The 26229-nt window shown below is 39.4% G+C and overlaps 2 protein-coding genes and 2 long non-coding RNA genes across 4 annotated transcripts; 2 read left to right on the forward strand and 2 right to left on the reverse strand.

Annotated features, from left to right (window-relative positions):
* The first annotated feature begins 2074 nt into the window (after positions 1 to 2074).
* Positions 2075 to 6401, forward strand: LOC112846045 (uncharacterized). Its single transcript, XM_025905278.1, has 3 exons — positions 2075 to 2383; positions 3116 to 3144; positions 3574 to 6401. Exon 3 carries the CDS (start codon positions 4554 to 4556, stop codon positions 6399 to 6401), a length of 1848 nt encoding a protein of 615 aa, XP_025761063.1. The 5' UTR covers positions 2075 to 2383; positions 3116 to 3144; positions 3574 to 4553.
* Positions 6402 to 11670: 5269 nt separating this feature from the next.
* On the forward strand, positions 11671 to 15331 carry LOC109201164 (uncharacterized). Its single transcript, XR_002061169.2, has 4 exons — positions 11671 to 12107; positions 13391 to 13507; positions 13624 to 13727; positions 13824 to 15331. It is a non-coding gene; the product is annotated as an uncharacterized LOC109201164 (long non-coding RNA).
* A 3510-nt stretch (positions 15332 to 18841) lies between these two features.
* Positions 18842 to 21230, reverse strand: LOC102082373 (uncharacterized). The gene is made up of 5 exons (XM_019351449.2): positions 21180 to 21230; positions 19966 to 20229; positions 19603 to 19857; positions 19271 to 19519; positions 18842 to 19139 (listed from the first exon to the last, which is right to left on the reverse strand). The coding sequence occupies exons 2-5, from the start codon at positions 20190 to 20192 to the stop codon at positions 18842 to 18844; spliced, it is 1029 nt and encodes a 342-aa protein (XP_019206994.1). The 5' UTR covers positions 20193 to 20229; positions 21180 to 21230.
* A 306-nt stretch (positions 21231 to 21536) lies between these two features.
* LOC112846407 (uncharacterized) lies at positions 21537 to 24549 on the reverse strand. Its single transcript, XR_003219337.1, has 2 exons — positions 24486 to 24549; positions 21537 to 21662 (listed from the first exon to the last, which is right to left on the reverse strand). It is a non-coding gene; the product is annotated as an uncharacterized LOC112846407 (long non-coding RNA).
* Positions 24550 to 26229: the final 1680 nt, after the last annotated feature.

Here is a 26229-nt window from a genome sequence, read left to right on the forward strand (position 1 = left end):
AGCAGGTGTCTTTACACTGTCACCACGTCCATATAATAAACTCCACAGGCATGAAACTGAGAATTAGGTAGACTGGACATTGCTGTCGCTCACGGTGAAAGAATTTTGTCAATAGGACTGTACTTTTCATTTGGGAGCGATTTGTTTCGACCTGACTTTTCTTTCATTTTAGCAGCAAAAGTGAGGTGCATGTCTGTGCGCGTGTGTATGGAGCCAGTGGGTGCAGTCACTATAGCAACCAGGCTCACACCTGCCTGCCTAACGAGCTCTGTCTCTCACTGTGCCAAGAATCACTTAAACACTTCTCTTTCAACTGCTGCTGTGTCACAGTGTTTGCTACAGCCATCATTTACCCCTCAAACGTCGCCATCGTTTTCTCTTCCAACATGTGTCTTTCAAAGCTCAGAGATGTAAACCTTTAAAACTGTGTGGATCCAAGTGGAGGAATTACACTTTAGTCATCAGTTTCAAAGTAATGAACTTTTAATATTCATTCAGATGTTTTCTGACTCTAAATTTTCTTTCTCATTTCTTAGGTTTTCCAATTTAATTTAAAAACTTTTCAGCTTTTTCCAACTTCTGTCCTGTGAACTCAGCTTTCAGTTCTGCACTTTTGTTTTCAGGTTAAAAACTCTGTATTTCATCATTCAACATTTTTATTTTTAACTTAAAATTCAGCAATTAATTCTTTCAGTGCATATATTCAGATTCAAGCATTCACACTGCAGTTTCTTCAGAAAATGCACTTTCTAGTTATATTTTATTATATATTCCGTACGTTTTTTGTAGTCTATCTCCTTCAAAACGTTCAACTTAGAAAAACCATTCAAACACCGTTAGATTCCTCTTCTTTTGGACATGACTGCTTCTATTTTTCTCATTTTTAACATTTATATTTTAATTTTATTCAACTTTTTCAACAAAAATTTCCCATGTATTTCAATGGGGAGACCTTCAAATCCTCATTCAACTTACTCATTTTCAAACTGTATCTACTTCAACATAGGTTGACATAGAGCCACCATTCAAACTTTAAACGAAGACAGACATTCAACTATTCAACTTGTATTTATCTTTTCAATATCTGTTATACTTTTTCTTCAGTTCCAGTTTAAGTTTCATGATGTTTTTTCAGCCGTTTCAGAGTTTATAATGGGTGTGTATGGGACGGAATGTTGGGCTAGAGTGAGACAGCTCAACTGCTAGAGTGAGAGGAGCAAAAAAATTAATCTTAAATTTTTTTTAAAACTGCTGCTGTGTCCGCAGCGTTTGCTCTACAGCATCATTTTACCCTCAAAACGTAGCCATCGCTGTCCTCTTTCATCCAATGTGTTTACTATTGTACTAGGTGTTATGGTTCTTTCATAAATGTCACCAATGCACAGCCTCGTCCCTCCAACTCTTCCATAGACTCTAATGTTAAAATGGCTCAGAAGGTTCGTTTGAAAATCAGAAGAGCATGGTGTCTTTCCATTGTCACCACGTCCATATAATAAACTCCACAGGCATGAAAACTGAGAATTCAGTAGACTAGACATTGCTGGCGCTCACGGTGAAAGAATTTCGTCAATACGACGTGTACTTTTCATTTGGGAGCGATTTGTTTCAGACTGACTTTTCTGTTCATTTTAAGCAGCAAAAGTGAGGTGCATGTCTGTGTGCGTGCCATTGGGTGCAGTCACTATAGCAACCAGGCTCACACCTGCCTGCTTAACGAGCTCTCTCTCACTCTGCCAAGGTTAAACCTAAAAATGTCTGCTGCATCTAAGCAGTTGTAGTAAGATTAACTTTTTCAATAGGTACAATAAGACAGTTTTGACAGGGGTCAGTAGTTAGTATATGCCAACTAAGTAGAGCATTGTGATTGGCACATAGGTTTTCAGATCTGGGCAGTTGGAGTCAGTTGATGACTTTAAAATCATCCTTTCTGACTGGATAATTAAAGCTTACAGCATCTACCTGTCTGTAGTTGATTTTCCCACATTTTAACTAACGTTTAACTAATCTAATCTCCTTTATTGTCTGTGTTTATAGTCTGTATAGTTTATCTCCCCACTAACAAACTTAAGTAGTCTTAAAATAAAACCCACAAAACAGTTCAAAATGAAATACTTTTTATTTGCTCATGTAATGCCAGTTGCCATATTTTTCTGTATGTCACTCATTCGCTTATACAAAAAGTACCAATTTGTACACTAGTCTAGTGGATTTTTTCCCTCTATCTCTCTATGTCTCTTACACACAGAGACTAACACAGACATGTATATGCTCATTATTGCTGTTCAAACTGATGTTCAAATTTCCAAGCACCACCTGAACGCCTCATTTATTTTTAACCCATCACTGGACCAACTGTCATCATTCCGCTTTGCTCTCTGCTGTGGTAAGTACAGTACACTCAGTACTGCACTGTTTTATTTTTATGATGATAAAAAATACATGTTTGACATTTAAACTCACATATCAAGTCCAACAGAGTTCAAAGAATAAAGAAAGAAAGAAAAAGAATAACCTTCGCTATCATTTATATTTGTTTATGACGTTTTGCTGTTAGCAGCAGTGCTAACGCTAGCTTCAATGCTAATGCTAGCAACGATGCTAATGCTAGCAACAATGCTAACGCTAGCTATAGTGCTAACACTAGCACTAGCAGTTGTTAACTGACAAAAAGAATATTCCTGTGATATTCCTGTGATATTCCTGTGATATTTCTTGGCGGTCAGTGAGACAAAAGTAACAAATGAGCTTTATTATTGCCATTGTGGCTCAGTTTTAACAGTAAGAGTGCTAGCGCTAGCAGCATTGCTAATGCTAGCTGCAATGCTAACGCTAGCTGCAGTGCTAACACTAACTGAAGTGCTAATGCTAGCCGGAATGCTAGCGCTAGCAGCAATGCTAAGGCTAGTAACAGTCGAACAGTAGCCTTACATAAGTGGAAATACTTCAGGTAATTAGTTTGAATTATAAAATGGTTGCTGTGTCTGTTGGTGTGCTATATTATTCCATAACCTGCTGACTATAAGTTCAGTGTATCATGTCATGTGGGCTTTGTATTTCTGTTAGTCTGATAATACTGTACAGACAACTAACATTATTTCTCGTCTTACACTTTCAGGAACTTGACTGACATCTGTGCTTTGCCTGGTAGGTGTGCACATACTGTAAGAGAAGTATACCAAAATAAAAAAATAATCTGACTTTTATAAGCTGTAAAGTGATGGGTTCAATCTTTCATTCAAACTAGACCTTTTAAACACAATTTTATAATAAATACACATAAGTGCAGCTTAACAATTGGGCTAAAATATTTTTTTCGTACATTTTTGTAGTCACACTACATGTGATTAGTTAATGATTCACTCAATCATATTTGTATTAAAAATATTATTGCTGAATTTAAATAAATATTCTTTTAAAAAGTGCCCAATTATGCAACTTTTTGCACATGGCAGCCAACAACAGTTTAGCTTCAATATTTGTTTTGTCCTTTTCAGTAGTCACAATTAGTTCATACAATTACCATGTGATATAATTTTAATAAAATTATTATTTTTTTCTTCTTTTTGTTCACAGTGTGCAGAAGAACAAGGACCAGATCTCCAGTCTTCTCTGTCACATCCCAACCCCCCATCCCCTCTATCCTCTGTCCTGCTCCACCTGTTGTCTCTGCCTTCTTTCCATCTGTATTTCACCCTGTGGTTTGTGAGAAATTTTGCCAAACCAAGAATCTTATTGCGGTTTGATTTCAAAACCGTGTCTCTCCTGCTCTGTCTGTTCTCTCTGCTAAATTTTCTCTCTACCTGTTTTTCACTCTTTGGCTTGCTGCTGAGAAATGCACAAGCCAATAAAGCAATAAAGAGTGCATATTTTGCCTCAACCTTTGAACAAACTGAACAAACAAAGAAAACTCTACGGTTTGATTTCAAAACCGTGTCTTTCCTGCTCTCTCTGTTCTCTCTGCTAAATTTTCTCTCTACCTGTTTTTCACTCTTTGGCTTGCTGCTGAGAAATGCACAAGCCAATAAAGCAATAAAGAGTGCATATTTTGCCTCAACCTTTGAACAAACTGAACAAAGAAAACTCTGCGGTTTGATTTCCAAGCCGTGTCTCTCCTGCTCTGCCTGTTCTCTCTGCTAAATTTTCTCTCTACCTGTTTTTCACTCTTGGCTTGCTGCTGAAAAATGCCAAGCCATTAAAGCAATAAAGAGTGCATATTGCCTCTACCTGAGAACAAACTGAACAAATAAAGAAAACTCTAATTCACGGTTTGATTGTCATTTCCCAGCCGTGTCTCTCCTGCTCTGTCTATTCTCTCTTCTAAATTTTCTCTCTACCTGTTTTTCATTCTGGGCTTGCTGCTAAGTTGTGCCAAGCCAATAAAGAGAGTACATAATATTCTCTCGACTGACAAACTGTCAAACAAACAAAGACATTGTTTCTGAGAAATAAAAACTGAAATATAAAGACAAAGAAAACATCTCCTGCTGTGTGCCACTCTTGTTTTTTGAATACATTTTCTAAAGACTAACAGAAACACTTAAAGGTGTGTAAAAATGCCAAAAAAGCAGAAAAAGTCACAAGCTGCAAAACAACGCTGGAAGAAGTTCCATGAGTTTCACAAAGTACCAACATGTGAACAAACTGAGTGTGATTCTCCTCAGAGCTCTGCAGAAGACCGTGTGTCTGCAAAGACCAATGCTGATGGTGTCAAACAGGCAGGTCGACATGTTCCTGCACATGTAAAACAGGTATCCTATGCAGATGCTGTAAAGACTGGATTGCAGCATGCATTTAATGAACATCAGGTAAACCATAGAGACCAACCTGAGGTGTCAAGTGCCCCGCAGGTGGGTTATGCTGATATTGTGAAAAGAGGCCATCACAGTGATGTGGCAGGGCCATCTCATGCAGAAAGAGTGAACCTTGAAAACCAGCCCTCTGTAACACATGTCTGTGCATCTCACAGTCAGGCTCATCCCAAATATGGAGACTCCAGAAACAGTCAGTGCACATGTAACTCACTCACATTTCTTGCTTTCCTTCATGAGAATGAAAACATAACTACAGCTGACCTTAATCTGGTCTTGGATAAAGGTGATGTGATGTACAAAGAGGCCAAGAAAAGATTCCCCAAGAGTATTCATTTGGCAACCGATGAGCTGCCAGACAAAGTTGATGCTCGCAGGTCTATGTATCATGTCGACATGACACAGCCTTCCCGGTATGGGACATTTGAAGAACCTCCAGAGGAGGCAGTAGATACCTTTCTCAGCTTAGAAGCAGGACTGAGCTGCCTGTTGTCAGATGTGCAGTATGCCTTACTGATTATGAGTGGATTGTGTATCGCAGTGTTCAGATCCACATCAGGCAAATATGGTTTCTTTGATCCACACTCCAGAACAGCCAGTGGTCTTCCTCTACCACTACAGTCACGTAATCGTGGTACAGCTGTGATGCTGAAATTTACACTCCTCAGTGACATGATTAAGAGGCTCCAGGATTCTTATGAAGGGATGGAGATATCACCCTCTTGTACCTATGAACTGAAGCCTGTGCAGTTCTACAGTATGAGCACAGTCAACCTGAGTGATACTATCACAGACACAGTCTGCAGATCAACAGCTGCCACTGCTGTGGCACCTACTCACTCTGATACAACTGTTGATGAAGCAAACTCCTCTACTCCAAGGAGAAACACAACCACTGGTCTGACTGAGAACATCTTTTGTCAAATGTCCATTTGTACGCCACTGGTGAAACAAAAAGAAGTCCACATGACTAATTTCACATCATATGAAGATCAGAATGAACCTCCTAATATACCAACTGAAGAACTATGCAGTGAATTAAATTTCTTTCCATCAAATGATGCTTTTTCATGTCAATCAAATGCTGCAATAACAAATGTTGCTGCCTGTGATCTTTCTGATATAGTTTTACAAAAACTGAAAAAGGTTAATAAACAACAAAGGCACAAAATGAAAAGAAGATTAATGGCATCAGAGAAACCCAGAAATCAGAGAAAAGAAAACCAAAAAAGGAAAGAACGACAAAAATATGCTTCAAATAAAGATTACAAAGAAAAGAAAAAATCTTGCACAAGCGAGGCATATAAAAACAATCCTGAAGTCAGACAGAAACATCAACAGTATATTAAAAGACGTTATTTTGAGAATGATGAATTCAGACAGAAACAACAGCAATATATTACAAGATGTTACTGTGAAAATGATGAATTCAGAAACAAACAAAAACAATATGTTAAAAGACGTTTTTCTGAGAATGCTACAGTTAGAAAGAAACAACAACAATATATTAAAAGACGCTACTGTGAGAACGATGAATTCAGAAAGAAACAACAACAATATATTAAAAGGCGCTACTGTGAGAACATGAATTAGAAAGAAACAACAACAATATATTAAAAGGCGCTACTGTGAGAACAATGAATTTAGAAAGAAACAACAACAATATATTAAAAGACGCTACTGTGACAATGCTGAATTTAGACAAAAGCAAAAAAGCTATATCACTAAAAGGTATCAAGAGAGCCCAGAATTCAGAGAGAGACAGAGATCTCGAGTGACTCAGCGTTATGCACGTGACAACGCATTCAGAGTAAGACACAGACAACTAATGAAACAACTAATGCGAGACAGGTATCAAAGTAATCTTGCATTCAGGATTATGCACAATATGAGATGTGCCATGAAAATAAAAAGGAAATACAGATGGGTGAACATACAAACCCAAGAGAGCGACAACAGTGTGATCAACGAGGCCATATCTGTGTTCAAATCACAAATCAAAGCTGGACCATCTTACCCATGTACTGTCTGTTTCAAGGCTTCATTTCCAAACCAAGTGCGACCCTGCACAAGGTCAAATTATGTGAAAAATCCACATGTGGTTGCAACATGTTTGACAGGAAGGTTTGTTCATCTTTGTGATGAAAACTGCAGAAATGAGCAGTGCAATGTGCCTGATGAGAGAAAGAGAGAGTGGATTTGTCACACCTGCCACAGTCATCTTAAAAATGGATCCATGCCAGTACTTGCTGTTGCCAATAAACTGGATCTTGCTGATATTCCACCTGAACTGTCTGATCTCAACATACTGGAGAGACATCTCATAGCCAAGTGCATACCATTTGCCAAGATTATTCCTCTTCCCAAAGGCAGACAAAGAGCAATTAGAGGAAATGTGGTCTGTGTCCCATCAGAGGTACAGGAAACTGTTGAAGCATTGCCTCGATTAAGAATTAATTCTCAAGTCATGAGAGTTAAACTGAAGAGACGCTTGTCTTATAAAGGTCATCAGCTGTTTCAGACTGTAAGCTGGTCTAAACTTGTGCAAGCACTGCATAAACTCAAGCAGATTCATCCACAGTATAAGGATGTGAGCATCAGAGATGATGCTGAGCTGTGTGATCCAACACTTCCTGATGAAGATGAGGAGGACGATGATGATGATGATGAAAACATGAATGAGGACGATTACGATGAGGCTGATTTAATGGAAATTGACAGCTGTGAGAAAAATGCACTGAGTGAAGCACAAAATAAAAATGAACAGAATATCGACATGTTACCCTGTGATGGTGAACAACCATGTGAACAGATGAGAGATGATTCAGAGCAAGCAGATGGACTGACTAATGGTGGTTTTGCACTCGAGTCCTGTTTGCAGCCCCCTGATGTGGCTGAGGAGATATTATGTTTCAGTGAAGGAATCTACTCTGTTGCTCCTGCAGAGAGAAACAATCCAATAAGTTTTTTCAAAACACCTAAACTGGAGGCCATGGCCTTCCCTGTGCAGTTTCCTACAGGCCAAAACACACTTGATGAAAGAAGGCTGATCAAAGTATCCCCCAGTGGGTATTTCAAATCAAGACTTTTCTGCATTGATGACCGTTTTGCCAAAGACACAAACTATTTGTTCTTTGCACAGTTTGTGACTGAAATACACTTGGCTACTTCCAGCATGACGATACAGTTAAGGAAGGCAAAGCCTTTGACCAGAGATGGGAGAAAAATAACCTCAGGCATGTTACAAGATAAACATGAGGTGGAGAAACTGGTGAGAAATAAAGACGCAGTGAGATTCATGCAGCCTCTGAGAGGAACCCCAGCCTATTGGGAGAAAACAACAAGAGATCTTTTTGCCATGATCAGACAGTTGGGAACTCCCACGTTCTTTTGCACATTCTCAGCTGCTGAAATGCGCTGGCCTGAAGTGATTGAAGCAATAACAAGGCAGCAAGGTGAACAAGTGAGTTTTGAAGGACTTGACTGGTCAGCAAAGTGTGACATCCTGAGAAGCAATCCTGTCACAACAATGCGCATGTTTGACAAGAGAGTTGAAGCATTATTCAGAGATTTACTCTTATCTCCTGCAGAGCCACTTGGCAAAGTCATTGACTACTTTTACAGAGTGGAGTTTCAGCACAGAGGAAGCCCACACATACACTGCCTCCTGTGGGTAGAAGGTGCTCCTGTGTTTGAGGATGATGATGATCAAACTGTTGTTGATTTTATAAACAAATACATCACAGCTCAGCTGCCTGATCCACATAAACAACCTGAACTGTACAAGAAAGTAACAGAAGTGCAAAAACACAGTAAGAACCACACAAAGACGTGCTTTAGGAGTTTAAGCTCTGGGTGCCGTTTTGGTTTTCCCAAACCACCCTGCAATGAGACGATGATCACAAGACCCAGTGAGGATGATGAACTGGAGGTAGAAACTGCAAAGAACAAGCTCAGACCACTGAACCAGCTGCTGAATGAGCCTGAAACTGCTTCCATGAGTTTAGAGCAGCTCTTGGCAAGATGCAAGTTGACACATGCAGAATATGAGAGATACCTGAATAAAATGAACACAAGGAGTACGATCATACTAAAGCGTGATCCAAAAGACTCTTGGATAAACAGCTATAATCCACATCTGCTTGAAGCCTGGAACAGTAATATCGACATAAGCTTTGTTTTAGATGCTTTCGGCGCTGCAAATTATTTAATGAAATATATATCAAAAAAAGAGGGCGGGCTTTCTGAGTACCTGAAAACTGTCATTGAGAACTCCCATAAAGACAGTGTAAATGAGTGGATGAAATGAGAGCCGTCATGCAGGCATATTCAAAGAAGCGAGAGATCAGTGCCCAGGAGTGTGTTGCTCGTGCATGTGGTCTTCACATGAAGCAATGTTCACGTGCTGTAATATTCATTCCAACTGATGATAATCCTGTGAAAATGAGTCGTCCCCTGTCAGTTCTGGACAACACAACACCTGAGTCTTCCAATGTTTGGATGACATCTTTGAATGACAAATACAAAGCCAGACCTGAAACACCAGAGTATGAGGAGATGTGCATGGCAGACTTTGCTGCTACTTGCAGGATTGTCTATGGCCAACAGACAAAAGGTAAAGATGTTTTGCCCCTTCTCAATGAGATGGGATTTGTGCAAAGGCGCAAAAACGATAAGCCTGCTATCATCAGATTTCACCGATGCTCACAAGAAAAAAATCCAGAGCAATATTATGGAAGACTGCTTAAACTGTACCTTCCTCATCGTTCAGACAACGAACTGAAAACGCCATCGTTGCCAACCTATCAGGCTTTCTATGGTGCTGGCTGTGTACACCTACCAGGTACTGACCGTCTTGAGTACGTGCAACACATTGTCAAAAGAAACAGAGAAAAATATGAGAAAAACAGTGAGGAGATCGAGAGCGCTGTTGAGGAATATGAGCAGAACAGAGGTGTGATTGACGAATGGTGTAATCTGGCACCTGAATCAGATCTTGTAAGGTTGCCACTTGTTGAACAAGAAAGAGAGCGAGACAATGAAAATGAACAGGAAGATGTGCCCGACTACAGCCGTCAGGCTGATGCTTCAACAGAAGTCAGAGCCATCAGGGAACCCCCTGCTATTGATCCCACATTGTTACGTCAGATGTTTCAGAATCTGAATAAGAAGCAAGCCTGCATATTTTATGCAGTTAGAGACTGGTGCATTAAAAGGGTCTGTTCTCTAAATCCAGAGCAGTTTTTCTTTTATATTAATGGTGGTGCTGGAACAGGAAAATCACATCTTATCAAATGCATCTACTCAGAAGCATCTAAGATACTGAGCAAAGTGCCCAGATATGCAGACGACGTTGACATATCAAAACCCACTGTCCTGTTAACTGCTTTCACTGGGACTGCAGCATTTAACATTTCTGGAACAACACTGCATTCTCTTCTCAAGCTCCCTAGAAGCTTAAAACCTCCCATTCAGGGACTTGGCAATCAGCTGGATGAAGTCAGATCAGAACTTTTGAATGCTGAAATAATCGTCATTGACGAAGTGTCTATGGTGTCAAGACATCTCTTTGCATATGTAGATGCAAGACTCAAACAGATCAAAGGGACTCGGAGACCCTTTGGAGGCATGTCAGTCATTGCTGTTGGAGACTTCTATCAGCTACCCCCAGTGCGACAGTCAAACCTCTCTGTGTGCACGACCCGTCCGAGATCGACCTGTGGCGGGAGCATTTTCAGATGATCACTCTGACTGAGATTATGCGTCAGAAAGATGATGTTGTCTTTGCTGAGATGCTGAACAGAATCCGTGTGAAAGGAAAGTTGGATGTGCTTTGCGAAGCAGATAGAAATTTGTTGTCACAGGCCATAACTGAACCAGCCCTTTGTCCGACTGATGCGTTGCACATTTTTGCAACTAATAAAGAAGTGGATGCGCACAACTCTGCAACACTGGCTCTGCTCCATACTCATATCATTGACATCCATGCAGATGATTATAGAAAAGATCCTAGAACTGGCAGAATGGCACTACAAGACAGACCATTGAAAGGAGGTAAAAACGAGTTACCAGATACACTGAAAGTTGCAGAAGGAGCTCGTGTCATGCTCACCAGAAACATTGACATACAAAATGGTTTGGTTAATGGAGCTTTTGGAAAACTACTTAGAGTAGTTTACTCTGAAAATGACCAACACATCATCAAGCTTGGACTTAAAATGGATAATGAGACATCTGGAAAGAATAACCGAACACCAGCAGACGACATGGTGTACATTGAGAGAGCAGAAGAGAATCTAAAGCAGAAAGGAGTGGTACGAAGACAGTTCCCAGTGAAGCTGGCCTTTGCATGTACAATACATAAGGTACAGGGATGACAACCACATCAGCTGTTGTCTCTCTTAAGAGCATTTTTGAGCCCGGCATGGCCTACGTAGCTGTCAGTAGAGTGACGTCTCTCAGTGGACTGTATCTTCTTGATATGGAGGAGAAAAAAATATTCACCAATCCAGAAATCACTGCAGCGCTTGAGAACATGAGACAAGCCAACCTTGATGACATGATGCCTCTTCTACACGTGATACAAACACTGAGCAGGTCAGAGGTTTTCACCATTGTTCATCATAATACAGAGGGACTGCCAGCTCACATTAATGACATCAAGAATCACCATGAATTGTGTCTAGCAGATGTTTTGTGCCTAACAGAAACACACCTGCGGGGCTCTTTTGTCGCAGAGAGTCTCCACTTGGAAAATTACAATTTGTTCAAACGCAACAGACACCTGTCCTACACAAACTTTCCCCAGATGGCAAACAGAAGTGGTGGTGGAGTTGCTGTTTATGTGAAAAGTGACTTCAAGTGCATGAAAAACAGTACATCCATAATGTAACTGACCTTGAATTTCTGGCTTTAAAGGTTGAAGCACCAGTCAGTGCTCTGATTGCAGTTGTGTACAGACCTCCAGACTACACTCTGAGGCCATTCCTGAAAAACCTGGTAAGCCTATTAGACTCATTAGAGATCATGGACTGTCATCCCATCATAGTGTGTGGTGATTTTAATGAGAATGTTTTATCCAGTGCAAACAAACCAATCCTGGAGCTGTTTGAATCTAGGGGATACGCACAGGTCATCACTGCCCCTACCACAGAGAAGAACACACTGCTTGACCTAATTTTCATTTCTCAGCCAGAGCGATGTCTCCATTCTGGAGTCATGAAGACCTACCATAGTTACCATGACCCTGTATACTGTGTATTGTCCTGTGATGATTCATGAACTATATCTTTGAATACAGTAAGTAATTTCTATATTTTTGAATGACTTAAGAAAGTAGAGCGATATTTAAAAGTTGACTTAAGAAAAAATGCCCTGCATTGCAGTATAATGTTTGAATTTTTTTACATAAAATACAATTACATGAATTAAGTAATGATATCAGTAAAATATGACAATTATATTTATTACAGAAAATCTAAAAATCAGTAATCTATGAATGTCAGAAAAATCAAATATAGCAGTTTAAAACGAACCGTGCAGGCATATCCTCTCTTCAGCCAGGCTTCAAAATCCTGCCAGGCTGCCCCAGTCTCACTGTGGCTGGGAGGGAGGGAGGGTGGACCAGAGGATTGCCCACACACAATAAATGTTCAACAGCTTCTTCATCGTTTCTGAATAAACAACAATGACTAAAGGTTGCTTTTTTAAAAAAAAAAAAAAAAGAATAAGAAAAAAAGAAAAAGAAAAACCTAATTACAGCAATAATGACAGTTAAGCCAGTTTATCTGTGCCTCTATTTTGAAATAATATTTACAAAAATGTTATTGATTTCAGTTTATTATAATCTTTAAACTTTTTCAAAAGTATATGATTATATTTTTGGACAAATCTTTCGATGAAACATACATTTTTATGAGCTTTTATCATGTTTCAGCCAGTGCATTTATCAGGGTGGGTCTGGGATGATAAATGCACTGGCTGATAACTGCACATTTCTGGCCAGAAATGTTTCAGCAGTGTTACATATGTACTACATATGTTTCACTTGCTTTTTGTTACCAGCTGATACCCTACATTTGTATAGACATTGGATGGTGTGAGGCTGGGGAGTTGAGTGGAGTGAGTAGGCGGGAGTTGAATGTGGGGGGGTACGGTGGGAGGTTGTTAGGTTTCTTTTCTTTTTTTTTTTTTGTTAAGAGAGACACAGTCCTCCTGTGTCTTCTCCAAGCTTCACATGTAAAATCCAACAGTGTGAAGCACATAGCAGCCAGAAACTGTAATGCCACAGATCAGAGAGGCTTCATCATCACCATCTTCATCGCCGTACGATCAGAGCGTGAGACTTCACATCTGGAGCACAGGAGAGATTCTGTGATAAGTCCTCCTTCTAGCTTGTCCCACTAGCAGTCGGTGAGATTTACTCACAACAAAAAGGGTTAATGACATTATTTTCATGGAAACATGTATTAATTCTTTGTAAAGTGTTTAAATTGTGTTTTCACTTGACCTTATGAGTGCTATTTTGAGTGTATTTTAATATCTGTACTTAGGTGTTTCCCTCTGTGATCCATCCCCTTCAGAGCTGAGACACTCAGGACTGAACAGACTGCACAGCTTCTGTGACTGAGCCTCCAAAACACCTTCTTTGAAACCACACATGATAGAAGGGCTTTACGTTTGCAGCAGCACTACTAAAGGTATTCAGTTTATTACAGGATGTGTTTGTTTCTTAGGACCAGCTCTAAGTGCACACTACCTAACATATACACCTTTCTGTTTATTGCAAACCAACTACTCTGGATCATATGGCCAGTCGGCAGGAATGTTGCTGCAGGAAAACATCCCTGCAGATCACCATCATTGTCAGACTGACTGTGCCTCCTTTGTGCAGTGTCAAGATCCTCCCTAAATGAGTGTGTAAGTTCATTATTTTATTCCCTTTGACAAGACAAGTATCACCGGTATTTACATTTACAACTACATATGTGCCTGTTTTCTGCTCTTCTTTTAAAGTCCTCAGCTATCCTGCTTCTGTGCTGCTTGCCACACATCAAACACTGGCCGGATGACAGGGAGGATCCACTCTGAAGTCACTGGACATGATGAGGATCATATGGGACTTTATAGTTTCACAGAAATGTTGTGCTCTTTGATTACAGGTTTTAAATGGACATAATGACTGCCTCTCTCTGATCAACAGGCTAAAGGATTGTTTTCATTGTTAGTGCTCTGTACAGTGTATGCTTATTTAATATTTCATCACAGAGCAAACCTTTATTTATTTAACATATTTTTATTTTGTTTTAATGTTGAATTAACTGTGGGGATTTTTTTAAGTGGGCACTCAGGATGTCATATGACCAGAAATGTGGTAACTGGAATTCAACAGTATGTAAAGAAAGAATCTGCTAAGAACAAAACACACACAAAAACCCCCAAGAGAACTCAAATTCATTCCATGTAATCCAGTCTAAAACATTTTAAACTGCTGAACAGCAACACAAACAGTGTTAAAGAAACAGTGTTAACAGAATAATTATGATGAGTTTGTACCAAAGTTTCAGGTCACATGGCACACCTAGTGTGTAGTGTGGGGTATCAGCTGGTAAGTATAGGTTTTTTCATATTTGTGTCCTTAGAGTTCAGATAGATTAAGCCTTGTGTATAATAATTAGTCATAACCACAACTCAAAGTCAGGGACTAACTAAATTTGTGACTTTGTGTCTGAGCCCAGGTTAAAACACTGTGTAAAAAAGCATTTAGTGGCATGGCTGAACAATGCTGTAAACTAATGATACTTATTTATCCACAAAAAGGACTAATGTGTTTATTTGATTATTTGTATGTGTTAAACTGTGTCACCACCTTAGGCTTTCGTTTGAGTTCACTCAAAAATCTCTATACAGTTCTCTTTTACCACTGTGTGGACACTGTTTACAATAAAACATAAAAAAGAATGAGTAATAAAAAGATGTGTAGACAGATCAGTAGACCGATAGAAACAGCTGTTCAGCCATGTTCTAAGAAACCAACACAATTGAAAGGTTCAGGATTGTGGTTTTAAAAGTTGAATTTTCATGTATTTCATATGTTGCTTATTATTTTTATTTGGTTATTTAATTTTGTTATTTTTATTTATTCTCCTGTGAAGTGTTTAACAAAAAAAGCTACTTTAATTTCAATTTTATTTGTTTATTATTTGGTAATTTGTTCTTTAAGAATCGAGTCTGTGCCAAAAACTAAAGTTGAACAGACACATGACAGGATCAGATTATTAACACCTTAAAACATTGCAAACGTCTCTTTTTAAAATGATTTTTATTGTATTTCGAAAAAAACATTTGTTGAATTAATTTAAGTTCTTTTCAGAAAGAAGCTGTACAATATGACTTAAGATTTTTATGTTATTTTCTATGACATACAAAACAAATTGATGTATGTAATACCATTAAACATGATATACACATGTGTATATGTCTGAAAAACATTATCCTGGATATTAAAGCTTGTATTTTCTCCAGAATGTTTGTTCATCTTTTCAGTTCAATTCAACAAATTTGTTTTTACAATTATTTTTATTATTTTTTTATGAATTAGAGATTTATAATACATAATTCCACTCTTTAAGTGATTAGAAGAATATGAACTTTTGTTTTTCATTCAGAGGTTTTCTGACTAAATTTTCTTTTGTCATTACTCATCTTTTTCTAATTTATATTTTAAACATGTTCAGCTATTTTCCAACTTCTTCTGTGTGAAAATCAGCTTTCAAAAGTTCTGCACTTTTGTTTTCAGGTTACAAATTCTGTATTTTCCAGCTAATTCAGCATTTTTAGCTTAATATTCAGTATTTAATTCATTTCAGTGCATACATTCAGATTCAAGCATTCACACTGCAGTTTCTTCAGAAAATGCACTTTCTAGTTATTATTAGTGTGAATGCATGTAAAAGCATTCACAGTATTGTTGTTGTAATCTTTCTTATTATCTATTATTCCATATTCCGTACGTTTTTTGGCATCTAACTCCTTCAAAACCGTTCAACTTAGAAAAACCATTCAAACACCGTTAGATTCCTCTTCTTTAGGACATGACTGCTTCTATTTTTCTCATTTATAACATTTATATTTTTAAAATTATTCAACTTTTTTCAACAAAAATTTCCCATGTATTTCAATGGGGAGACCCTTCAAATCCTCATTCAACTTACTCATTTTCAAACTGTATCTACTTCAACATACATTGACATAGAGCCACCATTCAAACTTTAAAACGAAGACAAGACATTCAACTATTCAACTTGTATTTATCTCTTCAATATCTGTTATACTTTTTCTTCAGTTCCAGTTTAAGTTTCATGATGTTTTTTCAGCCGTTTCAGAGTTTATAATGGGTGTGTATGGGACGGAATGTTGGGGCTAGAGTGAGACAGCTCAACTGCTAGAGTGAGAGGAGCGAAAAAATTAATCTTAAAATCTTTTTTAAAACTGCTGCTGTGTCCACAGCGTTTTCTCTACAGGTATGATTTTACCCTCAAAACGTAGCCATCGCTGTCCTCTTTCATCCAATGTGTTTACTATTGTACTAGGTGTTATGGTTCTTTCATAAATGTCACCAAAGCACAGACTCCTCCCTCCAACTCCTCCATAGACTCCAATGTTAAAATGGCTCAGAAAGTTCCTTTGAAAATCAGAAGAGCAGGCTGTCTTTACACTGTCACCACGTCCATATAATAAACTCCACAGGCATGAAAACCGAGAATTAGGTAGACTAGACATTGCTGCCGCTCACGGTGAAAGAATTTTGTCAATACGACATGTACTTTTCATTTGGGAAGGATTTGTTTGGGGCTGACTTTTCTGTTCATTTTAAGCAGCAAAAGTGAGGTGCATGTCTGTGTGCGTGTGTATGGAGCCCCTGGCTCAGTCACTATAGCAACCAGGCTCACACCTGCCTGCCTAACGAGCTCTCTCTCACTCTGCCAAGATTCATCTTGAACACTTCTCTTTCAACAGCTGCTGTGTCCACAGTGTTTGCTCTACAGCCATCATTTTACCCTCAAAACGAAGCCATCGTTCTTCTCTTTCCAACAGCGTGTCTTTCAAAGCTCAGAGATGTAAACCTTTAAAACTGTGTGGATCCAAGTGGAGGGATCATATTTTAGTCATTCAGTGATTCAAAGAATATGAACTTTTAATATTCATTCAGATGTTTTCTGACTCTAAATAGTCTTTTCTCATTACTCAGGTTTTTCTAATTTACATTTAAAACATTTTCAGCTATTTTCCAACTTCTTCTCTGTGCTTGTCAGCTTTTAGCAGTTCAGCACTTTTGTTTTCAGGTGAAAATTTCTGTATTTTTCATCTCATTCAACATTTTTAACTTAAAATTCAGCAATTAATTCTTTTCAGTGCATATATTCAGATTCAAGCATTCACACTGCAGTTTCTTCAGAAAATGCACTTTCTAGTTATTATCTATACCACATTCCGTACGTTTTTTGGCATCTAACTCCTTCAAAACCGTTCAACTTAGACAAACCATTCAAACACCGTTAGATTCCTATTCTGTTGGACATTAATGCTTCTATTTTTCACATTTTTAACATTTATATTTTTAATTTTATTCAACTTTTTTCAACAAAAATTTCCCATGTATTTCAATGGGGAGACCCTTCAAATCCTCATTCAACTTACTCATTTTCAAACTGTATCTACTTCAACATACGTTGACATAGAGCCACCATTCAAACTTTAAAACGAAGACAAGACATTCAACTATTCAATTTGTATTTATCTTTTCAATATCTGTTATACTTTTTCTTCAGTTCCAGTTTAAGTTTCATGATGTTTTTTCAGCCGTTTCAGAGTTTATAATGGGTGTGTATGGGACGGAATGTTGGGGCTAGAGTGAGACAGCTCAACTGCCAGAGTGAGAGGAGCGAAAAAATTAATCTGAAAATATTTTTTAAAACTGCTGCTGTGTCCGCAGCGTTTGCTCTACAGGTCTGATTTTACCCTCAAAACGTAGCCATCGCTGTCCTCTTTCATACAATGTGTTTACTATTGTACTAGGTGTTATGGTTCTTTCATAAATGTCACCAAAGCACAGCCTCCTCCCTCCAACTCCTCCATAGACTCTAATGTTAAAATGGCTCAGAAGGTTCGTTTGAAAATCAGAAGAGCATGGTGTTTTTACACTGTCACCACGTCCATATAATAAACTCCACAGGCATGAAAACTGAGAATTAGGTAGACTGGACATTGCTGCCGCTCACGGTGAAAGAATTTCGTCAATAGGACCTGTACTTTTCATTTGGGAGCGATTTGTTTCGACCTGACTTTTCTGTTCATTTTAAGCAGCAAAAGTGAGGTGCATGTCTGTGAGCGTGTGTACTGAGCCACTGGGTGCAGTTACTATAGCAACCAGGCTCACACCTGCCTGCCTAACGAGCTCTCTCTCTCACTGTGCCAAGATTCATCTTAAACACTTATCTTTCAACTGATGCTGTGTCCACAGTGTTTGCTCTACAGCCATCATTTTACCCTCAAAACGAAGCCATCGTTCTTCTCTTTACAACAGCGTGTCTTTCAAAGCTCAGAGACGTAAACCTTTAAAACTGTGTGGATCCAAGTGGAGGGATCACATTTTAGTTATTCAGTGATTCAAAGAATATGAACTTTTAATATTCATTCAGATGTTTTCTGACTCTAAATTTTCTTTTCTCATTACTTAGGTTTTTCTAATTTACATTTAAAACACTTTCAGCTCTTTTCCAACTTCTTCTGTGTGGATGTTAGCTTTTAGCAATTCAGCACTTTTGTTTTCAGGTGAAAATTTCTGTATTTTTCATATCATTCAACATTTTTAACTTAAAATTCAGCAATTAATTCATTTCAGTGCATACATTCAGAGTCAAGCATTCACACTGCAGTTTCTTCAGAAAATGCACTTTCTAGTAGTAAAATGTTAGCTTGTTTTTGAAGCAATGTAATTATGTTACAATAAAGTGAAGTGTGTTTTTCAGCACTCACAGGTGCAGCACAGAGAAACGAGCTCTAATATCTGACCTGAGATGAGAAACGTTGTCCAGCATGAGGACGATGGACTCTACTCCCTCTGCTGGTATGGAGGTCCACAGCAGGTTCAGTCTGACTCCGTCTCCGTGTTTGAGGATGAAGATCAGAGCAGCACAGTCCACTGAGTCCAGCTTTCTGCAGCTCAGGTTGATCACATGACCGAGTGACCTCAGCAAACTGGGTACAGTGTGACTGTTGTGAGCTCTGTAGAGCTCTCTGATGGAGCTCATCACAAAGCTGGGACTGGGCCTGAAAACAAACAGTTTATTTCCACCTTTGTTTAAAGGATCCATAAAGTGCTGATTAAAGAAGAAACAGCATTTCAAATCCTCCTGATTAAACAGCAGAAACTGTGTTAAAGGTCAAACTACATTAAGCACCTTTTAAACACAATCCTGTCCAGAAAGGGAAGCAGACGTGTGGTTTCCTCCTGTAAGAAGAGGTTCTTCCTCAGGTCCACAGTGATGGTCTGAGCTGACGGCTGCTGCAGCAGATAGTGAAGAAGCTCCCAGCTCAGACAGCAGGAGGTCAGGTCTCCACCAACCTTACTCAAGAAGGACAACGTCAAGTCCTTGTCCTGGGTTTCATGGAGGAGAGACAGAAGCTGCTGGAAGCTCTCTTCACTCAGTCTGCAGAGATCATGAATATAAAACAAGCTTTAAAGTAAAAATCTACATTTTATTTGTCCTGTGATGTTCAGAAAGACATTTACTTGACTGTTAGAGGACCATCATGGAGCAGCAGAGCAATGAGACCCTGAGCAGGGATGCAGGTCTCAGTCAGGTCTAACCGTCCGACTGTCCAGTATCTCAGCAGGGAAGCCAAACTACTGACAGCCCTCAACAATACTCTGTGTGATGGTCGGGCTTTCTTAGGCACAAGAGAAAGCTCTTCAACAGCCAGCCGACAGGCCGCTCTGCCTCTTCTTACCCACTGAGACAGCAGCAACGACATGTCGATGGAAAGTCTGAAGATCGAAGAGACAAAAGAGCAGAAATGATGAACACCAAGAACTAAAGATTCAAATATTAATGATGTTAGAAGAGCAAGAGAGAATCATGGTTTCGCTTCCTGCCTCAGACTGTGTAGTTGTGTTGTGTGTCTGAAGAGCAGAGCGGCTCCTCTGGCAGACATCTTGCTGGGTGTGAGGATGAGATCCACTTTAGAGCCACACAGTTTGAGAACTCTCCCCACAGACAAGCAGCTTTTACTGTGTAACTCTCCTGTTAGCAGCAGCTGGAAGCCCAGCAGCTGCAGCAGAGACTCCAGCTGCTGGGACACCTCTATGGATCTCACAGACATGGATGTGCACACACTCTGGAAGAACTCTGGATCACAGCTGGAACACAGTGAAGATGGGATCAGAGAGCATGCTGGAAACGTTCTGCAAATAAAATCATCATGTCTTATTTACCTGAGCTGTGAGATATAAGGCAGACACTGCAGCAAACTCCTCACTTCACTCTCTTCATGTGAGCAGTCTGTCAGCTCCACTTGTTTCTTCTCTGGTTGGAGTTTCAGCACCTCCAGGAGGATGGAGGTCTTTCTCTCTGAGAGCTTTATGGACCAGACTGCAGGAGTTGACTGGAAAACTGACTGTAATGATGGAAGGACACTCAGACCTGTTTTAGTCTCACAGTCCTTCACATGGGAGTACAGATCCAACAGGAAGTCAAGACGATATAGCTTCAGATCATCATCATCCATGTCTCTTTCATGAAGAGGGAATGTTTGATATGTGCACACTGATGCTAACAGCTCCAGTATCTTCTCTCCTGTCTGCTGCTTTCTCTCTGCTGCTGCACAGAACAGACTCCCAAAGAACCTGACTGCTTCATAAGGATCTGAACAACCATCATACCCAAAACTGTAACAATAAGAAGGAAACATTTAGTGATGATTTGATGTGAGCTGCATAAAAACAGCCACACACTGCTGATGGACTCCATCTGGTCCATGTTTCCTGTACATAATGAAGCTCCATGTTAAATATAACATGAACGAGGGAAACATATCATCTCAGTTACAGCATATAACTAATTTATTAGTCCTCATAAAAACAAGAAAACACAAATATTTTACAAATTTGTCAAAAATTCCACTTTTAAAAGCTTCTTTAAATCAAGAAGAGACTGTAAAAACCTTATTTTAATTTAAGCTTAAATTAATAGAAAAGTTGTTTTCTGCTTTCTTTGTAAAGTAACTATATACTCTGTGTATACTGCATGTGGTGAACACATGTTCTCCTTTAAAACTGTTCACTAAGCTTCTGAATACAATCTGACTTACCTGAGCTGTGAGATATAAGGCAGACACTGCAGGAAACTCCTCACTTCACTCTCTTCATGTGAGCAGCCTCTCAGCTCCACTTGTTTCTTCTCTGGTTGGAGTTTCAGCACCTCCAGGAGGATGGAGGTCTTTCTCTCTGAGAGCTTTATGGACCAGACTGCAGGAGCTGACTGGAAAACTGACTGTAATGATGGAAGGACACTCAGACCTGTTTTAGTCTCACAGTCCTTCACATGGGAGTACAGATCCAGCAGGAAGTCACTCTGATATTTCTTCAGATCATCATCATCATCATCATCATCATCATCATCATCATCATCATCATCAGTGTGTCTCTCATGAAGAGGGAATGTTTGATATCTGCACACTGATGCTAACAGCTCCAGGATCTTCTCTCCTGTCTGCTGCTCTCTCTCTGCTGCTGCACAGAACAGACTCACAAAGATCTTCGTTCTGTCTTCATCTGATGTCTCAGCATCAACTCTGGAACAATAAGAAGGAAACATTCAGTGATGATTTGATGTGAGCTGCATTAAAACAACCACACACTGCTGACACACTTTGCAATGTTTGTGAGTTTAATCTGGATCTTTGTTGATTTTATGTTACCAGAAAAATAAAACTTTGATAAAAATCAGAGTCTGTTTATTTCTTTGGAAGTCAGCAAACTCATAGATTGAGCAGAGGATCAAATAATTATGTCACTGCTGTAAAAAGGTAGAACACTGTGTGAGAACAGCTGTAACACAGTGTTGTATTATTCATGTACGTCAGAGTATTTTGAGAGTTTAGATTTTATATTTGCTATGGTCACTGAATCCTGGTATTTCTTGGTTTAATGCAGTAACTTGTCTGTTTTCTACAGGCTAATGTTTGATATGACAGGAAATGCTGTTTGCGTTGGATTCTCTATGATGAAGGAGATGGCGAGCCACCTCTGAACCTGATCACCTCCTTAGCCTGAGCAGCTGCTCTGAGTTTTCACTGTGCCAGGCGAGGAGGCCACGCCCCCTTTTTCAGCCGTCACCTGTGTGAAAGCACAGCACCAAACAGCTTAGCTGCTGTGTTTCATTCAGGAGCACTTTGGAAGTGAACCTGACTGGACCTGTTTACTAAAACTGACTGACTACAAACCAGAGGAACCAACTACACAACTTCCAAACTCTTAAACATCCCAGAGACACTTTCCTGCATCATCAGGTGACTCCTTGTGATGAGGGAGCAGCTAAAGTAGCCTTCATCACTTCAATATCAACATTGTGTTCGTGCTGTTTACACTCATCTGTGACGCCGTGTGACATATTCACTAGTGTTTTGTGATCATTCACATTTGATTTGAAAGAAGAAGTTTCAGTACATTGAAGTTAAAGCTCTGAGTGGCTGCAGCTACTCAGTGAGTCTCTTTCTCTCTTAAAGCCTCAAACAAACTCAGACTCTGGCCCTGCTCACATTTAATATTCTGCAAACCTTCAGTGAGTTATGTTTGCATTGTGTGATCAATATTTGTATGTTCTGTATCACTTTGTGTGTTTTCCTTTTCCTGCCATGAAGACAGCTCAGACCTGCTGGAGTCTCCAGGTCCTGCTGAGCTTTCAGTTTATGGGATAAATACTTTGTCAGTCATGGATGGGCCTCACTTTAGACCAGCTCACACAACACACTTCACTAACAACCAGTAACTGTCTGAATTAACTCAGGAATATCTGTAACACGTGTACAACTTTATAAAGTGTTCATCCATCACTAACAAAGTATCAAACTGCTGTCATTAAACATGTTATATTTGAGCCTCTTCAGCAAAACTTCATCATATGTATCCATGTTTATGATTGACATACTGAGGAGGAGCTTTATAAATGATGGAATAAGTTTTGACTCACACTCACTGATGCTGAAGAGTGTGCAGCTGTTATAAAGTGTTAGCAGCAAAACACTAAATATCAACAATACAGAAACACACAGAGGGGAACAACAACATCTACAACAGCAGCTTCACCTGCATCACATCACACACGTGGAAATCACATATTTACTAACATTTGATAATTAATTCATTTAAATTTAGATTTGTTTACTTTGAAAATTAGACTAAATTACAATTTTCTGCTGCAGAAAAGTCTTAAACACAAAGATTCACATGTTAGTGGCCACATTGAGCCTCCTGTCAGTGTTTAGTTTCACCAGACTAGCTCTCTTTACCTGGCTATATCACCATGGTAACAGATGCTGAACACAGCCTGGTGTAGATCAGGTTATGTTCAGTGTCAGATTAAAATCAGCTGTAAGTGAAACATTTTCTCTGATTCTTGTATTTCCAGTCTGCTCTGAGCAGCACAGTCTGTGAGCCACATGGTCACACAAGTTTCCATGTATGCAGCTGCTGATGCAGTGTGAAACAGATGTGGAGCCTAATCTGCTGCACATCTGTTTCACACATTAGAACATCCATCAGTCTGTGTTTAGTCCATTTATCACAGAGAAGATCCACCAATAACATGAACTTCACTTTGATGTGGTGACAAACTCATTGATCAGATTGTGTGTCAGAGCTGAATGCAGTGAGTAACCTTTCATGTTTAAGTGGATCGAGGTCAAAGTGTCACAGCTTTAATGTGCAGCTGTCAGCTTACAAATAAACTGCAGCACAGAGCGCTCACACACACATATATTCATTCATTCACATGTTAATGATTGCTACCAGCATCGCTTAGTCTCCTTTGATGCAGCAACAGTGTTGCCTGTGTTGTTATAGTTACATATTGTTTATAGCTCTGTGTCACCTGGTAATGTAACAATATTTCTTATTAATGGAGGTGAAAATCAGTGGGTCTACTTTGTGTGGAAGAGGACAGAAATAACGTATGAATGGTCGTTGTGTGGATGTGGAGAAGAGAGGCCCCAAACGCAGGCCTCACAGGCTGAAGCTGAACATCCTGGATAACTTCAACTGTTTCACTCTGCAGTGAAAGCTGCTTGATGCTGTTTTATTTTAAAGCCTGTCAGAAACAGATAAATACCTTAACAGTGTAATTTTTTATAAAGCTTATTAAGCTTTTTTTTTCCCCCCAGGAGGTCTTAGTGATGCTGTAAATGTCACTAAGTGCAGTTTTATTCTCACAGACAAACTGTAACATGTTTAAAAACTGTTGAAGGTAAATGTTACAAATTTGTGGACTCATTTCTATAAACTGAGTTCAATCAACCAGCAACTAAATTCTCAAATAAAGCTAAAATATTTTCATGAATTATTTTCAGCACTCATTTATTGATAGACACACTTTATTGTGTGAAGAACATGTTATTTACCTGAGCTGTGAGATATAAGGCAGACACTGCAGCAAACTCCTCACTTCACTCTCTTCATGTGAGCAGCCTCTCAGCTCCACTTGTTTCTTCTCTGGTTGGAGTTTCAGCACCTCCAGGAGGATGGAGGTCTTTCTCTCTGAGAGCTTTATGGACCAGACTGCAGGAGCTGACTGGAAAACTGACAGTAATGATGGAAGGACACTCAGACCTGTTTTAGTCTCATAGTCCTTCACATGGGAGTACAGATCCAGCAGGAAGTCACTCTGAAAATACTTTCCCATGAAGAGGGAATCAAGAGGGAATGTTTGATATGTGCACAGTGATGCTAACAGCTCCAGGATCTTCTCTCCTGTCTGCTGCTCTCTCTCTGCTGCTGCACAGAACAGACTCACAAAGAACCTGACTGCTTCATGACGAAGTGACCTCAGAGGAAGAACACTGGAACAATAAGAAGGAAACATTTAGTGATGATTTGATGTGAGCTGCATAAAAACAGCCACACACTGCTGATGGACTCCATCTTGTATATAATGAAAGTTCATTTTAAAGCCATCTTCCATCAGAGCAGCTGAACAATGTTTTTACACTGTTACTGACTCACAACACAAACACTCATCCTGTGTGTGAAATCACTGCGTACTGAACTGTAAGTGTCATTTTCTTTGCTATCTGACTTTAGAGTAAAACACTAAATATCAACAATACAGAAACACACAGAGTGGAACAACAACATCTACAACAGCAGCTTCACCTGCTGCTCACATCACACACCTCTCTGCTGTCTGAAATCTTCATCTGCTCACTATAGAGCTGCTACCACCATCATCATCATCATGCTCAGTAAAAAAAAGGCAGCAGATTAAGTCCAGCTTCATGTAACTCATTCATTTACTGAGTTACGTCACTGAAGGACTCGTTGAGTTTGCTTTCATGTTGTTTCCATGGTGATGATGGATTCGGGTGTAAAGGATGTTTCTGGCATGTGTGCACTCCAACACTCTCTGCTGCATGAGCTCAGTCACATGATCCTATCAAATATAAATCTAACCTTTCTGATGAGAACGTCTTTATTCTACATCCTGTTTCAGCATTAAAAGTCATCTGATATTTATAGAAAATATGAAACTTCATAGCAACAAACAGCTGAACAAGTCAGTGAAACACAGTCTGAATACATTTATAACATGATCCATGTAGATAAAGTCACAAATATGATGCTGATGACAAACAAGCAGCACAAGACAAAATCATCACTTTACAATTTATGGAGCTTCAAATATTTCCATCACTTATTTTCACAGCACATCTTTTCTTACAGATATTCGACTCTTGTGAAGAACATGTTATTTACCTGAGCTGTGAGATATAAGGCAGACACTGCAGCAAAATCCTCACTTCACTCTCTTCATGTGAGCAGCCTGTCAGCTCCACTTGTTTCTTCTCTGGTTGGAGTTTCAGCACCTCCAGGAGGATGGAGGTCTTTCTCTCTGAGAGCTTTATGAACCAGACTGCAGGAGCTGACTGGAAAACTGACTGTAATGATGGAAGGACACTCAGACCTGTTTTAGTCTCACAGTCCTTAACATGAGAGTACAGATCCAACAGGAAGTGAAGACGATATAGCTTCAGATCAAAGTCATCATCTTCATCCATGTATCTCTCATGAACGGGGAATGTTTGATATGTGCACACTGATGCTAACAGCTCCTGGATCTTCTCTCCTGTCTGCTGCTCTCTCTCTGCT

The sequence above is a fragment of the Oreochromis niloticus genome, linkage group LG3, assembly GCF_001858045.2.
Source record: "Oreochromis niloticus isolate F11D_XX linkage group LG3, O_niloticus_UMD_NMBU, whole genome shotgun sequence".
NCBI classification, from domain to species: domain Eukaryota; kingdom Metazoa; phylum Chordata; class Actinopteri; order Cichliformes; family Cichlidae; genus Oreochromis; species Oreochromis niloticus.